This window comes from Palaemon carinicauda, chromosome 41 (assembly GCF_036898095.1).
Source record: "Palaemon carinicauda isolate YSFRI2023 chromosome 41, ASM3689809v2, whole genome shotgun sequence".
Lineage (NCBI taxonomy): Eukaryota > Metazoa > Arthropoda > Malacostraca > Decapoda > Palaemonidae > Palaemon > Palaemon carinicauda.
Window position 1 is genome coordinate 20,356,536 of NC_090765.1, and position 10,000 is coordinate 20,366,535.

Genomic DNA, 10,000 nt, shown 5'->3' on the forward strand with positions numbered 1-10,000 from the left:
ATAAACGCTGTAGCTTCTCTGGCCTTTAGCTCTATTCATAAAGATGTTGATCAGTCATGGAGGTATAAAACTTTGTTTCAGACCTCCTTTCATTATTACTGCCCTGGCCAAATACTTTGACATATGCTTTGCTTCTATCACAACTTCCAACTTCCAAAATTTATCAAATACACCATATATTCCACACAACCTCCAAATCAATTACCAAAAAGATTATATGTCCATATATGCCACATAAAGCTATTTACCTCTACTTTCAAATTTACATATTTTTTTCATAAACATTTGATACACGCACCCTCTCTCTTATATAATTTCACATTTTTCACCTGTCTTCTCTTACATTTGAATGAAAACGAAAACCCTACCACACACCGTCCCTGGTTTATTACGAAATGCCGTGTCCCAAACGTCTGTCACCTTTATGCAGTAGAATAATAATTCCACCCAAAAACTCTTCTAGAAATTTTCCCTCATCCAAACATGCCATACAAACCCAGGTCAATCACATTACCACCACCGAACTGCACCATCCTCAATTGTAGCCTAATTAATTCCTAGCATCTTTCCCCTACGAAGCAGAAGTTTAATAAAGTTTAGTAGTATGTTGGAAGAGAGGAAATGGAAACAGTGATAGTGTAGAAACCCAAAAAAGTGTTTGCAGGTAGGGCTAACAGAGCACCGTGTGAGATGCAAGTGATGGCTCTACCACCCTACGGTGTCAATGTTCATTAGGATATTCGGTGTTTAATTTGTTAGCTACATATCAGGTCTCCCACAAACCCTTCCATCCCTTTTGAAGTAAAAATTGAATAAATCATATAAGAATCAAATGAGATAATTATTGTTTCCTCTCAAAGAAAATTCACAATCAATATTTTCCCTTAAAGAAATCCTACCCCTTAATAACTAGGATATCTAGCCATACGAAAAATTAAAAACTGAAAAAAAAAAAAAACGTCTACAGTAACTATTTTTGTTTCCTAATTCAAAATTATAATGAAAAATGTCTTTATCATGGAAATAATTGATTTCTCCTTCACGTTCAGCCGTATTTTTGATCCCTTACTACACCCTGAGCCTCTGTGCTGCTCTTCCAATGTCGTTCCTGGAGATGTCCATTGGCCAATATACAAGTCTTGGTCCATTCGTGCTCTTTGGAAAACTAGCTCCAATTTTCTCCGGTAAGAGAGAATTTATTTGTCGATTTAAATTATAATACCATTGAAAATTTAGTCCTTTTATGAGGAATCGATTTCATGTCAAAGTTATTATTTCAGTTATTCTTTCAACAATCTGTTCATTACCCGTCATGTACAATATGCGAGAAAATATTTAAGCATCTTGTGTTAAGGTCCTAAAAGTTTTCCGACCTAAATTTCAATAAAAAGATGTTCATTTAAGAACCCCAATGAGATACATACTGTACATCCATTTCATTGTTCTTTTATTTCAGGTATTGGGTGGAGTGTTATAATGATGTGTTTCCTCTTTGCTGCAAGTTACAACTTAATTGTGTCTTGGTCCATATTCTACTTCTTCGCCTCTTTCAGCAACCCCTTGCCCTGGGCACACTGTAATAATGAGTTTAATTCACCAGGTAAAAATCACTGTTTGTTTCTGAGCATGCTCATCTTTGGCAATAATAGAGGATTGAACGTTACATCTTGTAATAATTCTGATTTTATAGTCTCTTACAGCAATTATGTATTGTCTATAACATGTGTTACTGGCAGGATACAAGCCATTTTAGTGGTAAGCTACACAAACTGCACCACAGATGAGAGTCAACAAATTGTTTGAGATGGACAACTGAAATTACTCAAGTCTTTCCATGGAACATCTGTCAGTAGTGTCAAAAGAGCCAGAATCTGTAACTTATATTTAAATGGCAGTGCTCAAGACTTGAAAATGCTAGTACATTGCGTACATAGATCAAAACTAAACCTATCCCAGGATGACAGGAGTACATTGCAAAATATGTTAAGGATGAATTTTCACCAAAGTTACGAGAAACTCTTGCATGAAATGACCCTAAACCATTCATTTTCAATGACCATCTAGGTCCTTGAATATATCTTCATTTGACTACTTGGCCATGAACCATGGGCTAATTCACTACAGCTTGGTAGAGATCTATGCTCTGCAAGAGGAATCTGTACAACACTGTGATATGCTTAGTGACAAGGGTTTTCGAGTACTAAGTCTGTTTTTATTCTGTCTTTACAGGTTGCTATTCTAATTCAGAGGCAATGCAGTGCATGAACCAGTCTCTTTACTATTACAACAGAACCTGCTTATCAGTGGATGATTATTGCCAAATATCTCAACTTACAGCACTCAATCTCACCCACTGCAATCACTCAGAGGGTCCAGTCTTGGCCAATGGCTTACTACCCAAAATTTCACCCAGTGAGGATTTTTTCAAGTAAGATTTAGGAAGTAGTACATTATGAAAAAGATTATAAATGTGAATTTTTTAGGAAGCGGGATGCTGGTGACAACTTGTGTGATATTAATATGAGAAATAGATTTTCTCAAAGAAAAAGGTTTTTTTCAATCCCAACAACAGAAACCTCCAGTCAAAGAAGTCCGTTATGTTTCAACAGATATTTCAAGCAGCAAAACAAAATGCACTCTGCGGCCTGAAACTTCTCTTGCCACCGATATCAGATATATAGTGAGCAGCTGTTGGAGACCATAGCACGTCAGTACTTACATATAAACCTCAGGATGCCAAAATCTTAGCTTCAAGGTGACTGCATCTTGGTATTCGGTATATATTGAACCAAACAAAGCTACGGTAGCTCAACAGATTGTTAGAGGTAGATTAGTCAGCAAATGTGTGTTAGCAAATAAATGACAAAAGGACAAAAAACGTATTACATAAAAAGGGTTTTTTCTCCTTTGCTACCATAAACTTTGTACTTTCCTTAGCTTCGCAGAATTAACTTAAACACTGAAAAAAAGTGTGTAGAACTTTCCTTTCATACAGGATTTTTATTTCATAAGCTTTCATAAATCTTTACAGCATGATTTGGATATAATAATGAACTAGACGTTCCCATGGGTCTCTGATTCCTAGCCTAAGCAATCATCTTCAGCCACAAGAAGTCTAAATGAGATTAATCTAGGTACTGTACATTTCATTATCTTATTTTAGGACATCGTAAAGCACTGTTTCCATAAAGGTATGAACCTTTTATGTAGTCTATAATCCATTCATCTATTATTGAAGTTTGGGTATATCAAATCACCATACTTTTTTTAACGTTTGATAAAACAAAATAGCAAGTAATATTATATCAACTCATCAAGCAATCAGTAATAAAGAGCAGGCTAAAATTTCAGTACCTTTATAACAGTGCCTTACCAATGGACTAAATCCAATGTTCACTCCTTTTAGATCAGAGATGCAGGTCTTAACAAGTATCAATTGGTTTGATGTGGCTTCAGCAACAAAACTTCGCCTACAATGTTAATCTATTTTTAAGAAGCAACAGCACTACTCCTGTTATAGAAACCGTCTGTTTTTTCATTGCCAGGAATCGAATGCTAGGTTCTCGGGGAAAGAGCTGGAGTAATATGGGTAACCTTCAATGGGAAATCGTTGGTTGCCAAGCTCTCAGTCTCTCTCTCATTGCCTGTTCTCTCGTCAAAGGAATCAAGAGTGTAGGCAAAGTAGTGTACTTTACAGCTACTTTTCCTTACATCATTCTTGCTATCCTTTTTGTCAGAGGTATGTTTTCTGTGTTGTTCAATTACAGTGAAAATCATAAGTTGTACAGCCATCTAGGTTTTACATTTTCTTACATGCTTTTTATGGAATATAAGTCGTAACAAGTTCCCCTTTTTCTGTAAACCTTAAAATCAATATCTATAAATTTGAAAATCAGACTAGGATGTGTTTAAGTTAAACATTCCCAAAACTATTATAAGATCCCTGTGACATAAGCATCCTGTTTGGCATGAAAAAGTTAATAATAAAGCTATACTCGAGAGTGATGAAATATCTTTATAAACAGATAAAATGTTAAAATGTCAGAGCAGCTTTCTTACAGTACAGCATATCAAACTGTTAATTTTCCTACAAAGAACTAACTTTTTGTCTAAAACCAGTGTTAGCTTTGTTATAAACATCAGTTTCTCCTGGGAGAGTATATCAGTTACCTGAGAATAGTAAACTTATTCCAGCTCAAAATTAACACATCGCCACATAATTTGCCACCGCAAAATTTTAACATCTGCCAACCAAACCTTGGAAACTTCCAGATCTGTGGAACCACCTAACAATATTCATCTAGCATGCAAAGAATTTTCACACACCAAAGCAGATACTGTAAGTCTGCCACTGCAAAATGAAAACTACTTTGATCCCTCTTGCATTTTCCATATAATGGACTCAAAATTGGAATCTTTCAGGTCTATGAGCATTAGGGACAGGTTATTAGAACTGTGGGTATTAAAGGCTTTGGGAAGATTGAGATTAATAAGGAAGGGTTGGATATATCACGGAGTTCTGAGAGTTAGCTATAATTTTTATTCTAATACTCTTTAGAAATTATAAGTTTACTTTCATTCAAAGTTAAATAAGATAAGAATATCCAATTTACATTTGAATGAGAACGAAACTTTTTTCATCTATCAATTTGCCAATTTATACATAAACAAAAGTTATGAATTTTCTTCATTAACGTAGAAATTGCCGATCTTTGTTAATTCATGTATCATTTGGTAAATCAATAGTTCAAACATATGTAACAAGATTTAATCAAAATTCGAATGAAGGGATTTATAAATTCAATAAATACTTGAAAATCAAAATCATAATTAACTTTTCCAAATGGGTTAAATATCTTAGTCTCACTCATTCTGGTATTCCCCATAGCTTTGATTTCTCAAGAGTTCCAGAGTCCTGAATGGTCCAAATTTTGTGTCTATCCAGTGAACCAAGCATGAAGTATCAAAGCAGTTCTCATTCTGCAGTGTCAGACCTGTTTGACAGGGTGTACGAGATTTCTTTATCTAGTAGACACGATATGTTAGATGGTTCTATAAGTTGGACGTTTACAAGATTCTGGGAATAATCTTTGCCCTGCCGGATACAGGTTCCAATTTTCACGTGACAGATGAGATAAGTTATTTGGAGCTAGCATGAGGATGCTACTCTTAAATAGCTGAAGCATTATTCTCTCAGAAGAAACTGATAACACTAAAGTTAATTCTAGCTTCATTAAAACGATAGGGGATTTTGTGGTTGAACTGAGATACATGAATTTTAACGGTTGTAGTGTTTTGAATGTTTCCACATTTTAACATGCCTTAGCTCATAAGCCTTTTAATGATAATCTCATCACTCCAGACTAAAGTATGATGATTAAATTCTTATGTTAATAAATCACAATACTCTGGTTAAGAGCGATGAGAAATCTTTATAAACATTTAAAACATGTTAAAATTTAGGGGAAGCTTTAACACAATACAGTATGTTAAACTCGTGTAGCTTCGTCAGTTTACCCACACAAAACTAACTCTCGAATAAAGCTAGTTTTAACTATGGTATCGTTACTCTTCTAATGTATGTGTATGTTTGTAACAAGGGTAGTCTATGGGTAATTTAACTCCATATTTAGACTTGCTGTTGTCCTACCATGGACCAGACTCTCTCACTGCTGATCACTAAAAGTATGGAGAAGGTAATTTGGTCCAAATTACAGAATGGTACGTACCACCCATAGGCTCAAGACTTGCAGCCTTACCCCTCCTTATATCCTATCATATTTAACAGTATTAGCATGTTAATAATCTCATGAAAGAGATAGAGTATGCATGTTTTCATTTTTAACCAAAAGTACAGAACCTTGGTTCAAGTTTGTGGAACCAATCCCATGCCGCAAGACTTATGGCTAGTACCACAAATTTCATTGCCTAAAACCACTTTCAGTTCTCTCTTAAATAAGGAGACTAGAACTTGCATAGGTCATAAGTTCAAGGGATAATTTTATTCCTAGTAAAATTGAACAAATTAAGATCTATAATTTGAACCAGTTCTTGTTGGCACTGTGCTTTTTGTCTCCAATTATCCTATGTTAAATGATCGATAACTTCTTGCATAAGTTCAACTTGTTATTCATTGAGTATAGAAGCCAAAATCAAGACTCAAATACAGTCTTTAATTTCAGAATCCTCTACCCTACAAAATCAAATGGTAGGAGCTTCCGTATATAATGTTTTACTTTTCATGACAGGCATCACTCTCGACGGAGCTTATCAAGGAATCCAGTACTACCTATTGAAGTTCAATATCTCCAAACTTGCCGAGGCACAGGTGTGGAGTGATGCAGCTATTCAGATATTCTATTCGAATTGTATAGCCTTTGGAACCCTCATCAGCTTGTCTTCTTACAACAAGTTTAAAAACAACTGTATGAGGTAACATCAGACATTAGCCTTTATAATTTAGATTTGCTTATTTTCTATATTTCTATTTATCCATATCAGCATTTTACGCATCTCCAAACAAACTACCTACCAACTGCAGACCTCGTATATATCCAGAATTCTTATCAATTATGGTCTTGAATTTTTTGCTGATTTTTTCTTCAACTTTGATCCCCTAAACCAGTGGTTCCCAACCTTTTTTCTGTCATTTCCCCCTGCACCTAGTTCAACCATCCAGATTTCCCCCTTCATGCCCCACCCAGCCCTGATGCCCACTCGCCTGCCTCAGAAATGGGTATGATATTCCAATTCTCCCCTTGAATATCATGTCAGTGAGAAATGATATGATCATATCACAATTGAATGGCTAACAACAAATTGCCGCACATACTATGTGGATATTTTCCGCTTGTTTTAGTTAGTAGGTAGTGTAATTATTTCCCCCCTGGAAGCTTCAAATTTCCCCCCAGGGGGAAATTTCCCCCAGGTTGGGAACCACCGCCCTAAACCATCACTTAACTTCTTGCATATGCACCCTAAACTTCAAATATTTGCCTTATCTCGGCAGTTAAACAACTGGAGGCTTCTTCCTTTGCATGTAAAGCTGAGGCACCATTGATAACGATGCCCCAAAATACTCCTCAGAATTGATTTCTTTATTAGTCTCATTTTCTATAAATAAGCCATCCTGGCCTTGAAGGCACCAAGTGCATAATCATCTTTTCACAGGATCAGTTTTTAAAGTCACACTACATCACTTAAGATTTTGAACTTTAATTCTGTAACTAGTGTTAGGCTTTCCAGAAGAGATACTAGAAACAATCAAGAAGTAAGTGATACCTCAGTTATAAATGTTTTAGCTTCCTGTATGTCAAAATTATTAAAACATTATCTATTGATCAAAAACAGTTATGTTTATATTTCTACTCTGTTGAAATGTTTTTCACATAGGTATTGAAATGAATTATGTCAGTGGATTTCTTTGATATTCGCAAATGAATATACTGTAGGCTACATAAAAATACATGTGACCTTAAATGAAAAAGGGTTATCACTTTTACTAATTTATTCCATGGATTTTGAAGATCCAACGCTGAATTAGTGTTGTTTTCTTCAATGAATGACCGTCATAATTGTCATAGAGAATGTATAAATTATAATTCAACTCGAGTTAGACGTAATTAAATGTGACTAATGCTGATTTCTCTTATCTACAGTAGTAGGCTCTTTACTCTGATCATAGTGAAAAGATTAGTAATGTCCCATTACATATTCAAAATTTATTTAATGCTGTTTAATAACTCACTGAATAACCCCAATTAAATCTTCACTTTTGAAAGTTTAATGTTAATATGGATGAACATCAGCAGTGCAGTATCTTAATTGTTTAAGCTTCATTCTGCATTGTGTTTCTTTTCATACATCAATGTTTGCACCATCCCATTATCTATAAGAATATTATAGAGGTATTGAGGCATTGGGCATCCACAAGTTCTTGTGAAACTTTAACATCTAGTTTTCATTGCAATACTGAAGTTTTAAAGCATCATATTGGCTTACATTAATTTCTGTCACATTTTACCGAGATGTTGAAATTGAACCATTTGGAATTCTTATCACTATTATTCTAACCTAATATAGATTTTGAGAAATTTCTCATATCTAAATCATCACACAGATTCTTGCCATTTCTGAAACATTAGCACATTATATATTTAAGGGATCACTGAAGTCAGATATACATCATAGCTTCTTGTGATTTTTGTAACAATAACAGATTGTATTTCACTTGGATACTGAAGACTGGATCATTATATACCTTAACATTATAAGTCACATTTACCCTTGTAGTTTGATATATAAAAGGCTGAACCATCACTCAAGTTCTTGCTATTTTCTATCAAATTAATTCAATACAGATTTTATCCTGGAAATGATTTTACTATTTTCTGTCCCATCACCGCACACAGGATACTTATTATTGTCTAATACATTGATATATTGCAATTTGCCCATAAATAATGATTTACAAAATGTTAATTAAGTTTTTTACATGATCCGTCTCCGTAAAATACGGTTTTGTGTAATAGTGGAGTCTGAAACCTTATGAAGGTTTTACCAGTGTCTACTCTAACATTACAGCTCATTACTATATCACTTCCAACAGGGACGCTGTAGTCATCAATCTCTCCAATTCCTCCACATCAGTTTTTTCTGGTTTTGTCACATTCAGCATCCTTGGCTTTCTGGCCCAAGAACTTGGGGTAAGGGTGGATGAGGTAGCATCATCAGGATCTGGTATGGTATTTGTGGCATATCCTACTGCTCTGGAACTTTTACCTTTACCCCAGCTATGGTCTGCATTGTTCTTCTTTATGCTGATTAACTTAGGAGTTGGAAGTCAGGTGAGGTATTCGGTTACTTACGGATGGACTCGGGAAATATCAGATTTCTGTTTTACGTAAAGTAGGCAGAATACATTTGGTTTATATATTTCATCCTGACATATCATGACAAGGTATCATAGACTAGGGAATTGGATTATGTATTTTGGTCAAACAAACTCTAATCTTTTTCCTCAGATACCGACAGTGGAAACACTGACATCAGCAATGTACGACCAATTTGAGTTCTTACGATCAAGAAAAACCTTAGTGTCAATCACAACATGTTTAGTATTGTTTCTCTGTGGCTTAACAATGTGCCTGGAAGGAGGCATTCTGATGTTCGAGTTGTTTTTCTTCTACTCCTCTGGACTAGGGCTCTTTGTGACTGCTCTCGCTCAGCTCTTCTGTCTTCAGTGCTTCTATGGTAAGCTCCTCGCTAGCATCATTTTGATTTTGATTGTAATGTTTTACAGCATATAATACATCTTTTCAGTCAATTTATATTGTTTGAGCCACTATAAAGCTTCTTATATGATGTATTGTAATGTTTTACAGCATATAATACATCTTTTCAGTCAATTTATATTGTTTGGGCTACTATAAAGCTTCTTATATGATGTATTGAAATGTTTTACAGCATATAATACATCTTTTCAGTCAACTTATATTGTTTGAGCCACTATAAAGCTTCTTAAATGATGTATTGTAATGTTTTACAGCATATATTACATCTTTTCAGTCAATTTATATTGTTTGCGCCACTATAAAGCTTCTTATATGATGTATTGTAATGTTATACAGCATATAATACATCTTTTCAGTCAATTTATATTGTTTGAGCCACTATAAAGCTTCTTTTATGATGTAATAACAGAATTTGAAGGTTTAAGATACTTTACATTAGCAATTATTTTTAAATTTGTCGTCATCCACAGTCTGGCATGAGCATTCAGATTCTCTAAAGCACTTTACTCTTTGCAGGTACTAAGAAATTGCTCAGTAACGTCAGAGAAATGGATGTACATATTCCAAAATTCTTAGAATATTACTGGATCATCGCCTGGACAGTTGTTGCACCATTTTTACTCTTTGTAAGTAAACAATATTCAAAGATAGACTTGATCATGAAAAGCATGCACTCCACACATTAGTTATGGTTGCCTAGCAGAGAG

General features: G+C 34.7%; 1 protein-coding gene across 1 annotated transcript in view; it reads left to right on the plus strand.

Moving 5' to 3' along the window:
• The window catches only part of LOC137632279 (sodium- and chloride-dependent GABA transporter 2-like), an 18,250-nt gene that overhangs the window by 2,995 nt on the left and 5,255 nt on the right, over nt 1-10,000 (plus strand). Inside the window, exons 2-9 of the mRNA XM_068364172.1 lie at nt 1,050-1,184; nt 1,457-1,600; nt 2,230-2,428; nt 3,546-3,739; nt 6,249-6,432; nt 8,609-8,846; nt 9,024-9,252; nt 9,810-9,919. Of these exons, the coding sequence (XP_068220273.1) occupies nt 1,050-1,184; nt 1,457-1,600; nt 2,230-2,428; nt 3,546-3,739; nt 6,249-6,432; nt 8,609-8,846; nt 9,024-9,252; nt 9,810-9,919 (1,433 nt within the window). The remainder of the gene's footprint in view (nt 1-1,049; nt 1,185-1,456; nt 1,601-2,229; nt 2,429-3,545; nt 3,740-6,248; nt 6,433-8,608; nt 8,847-9,023; nt 9,253-9,809; nt 9,920-10,000) is intronic.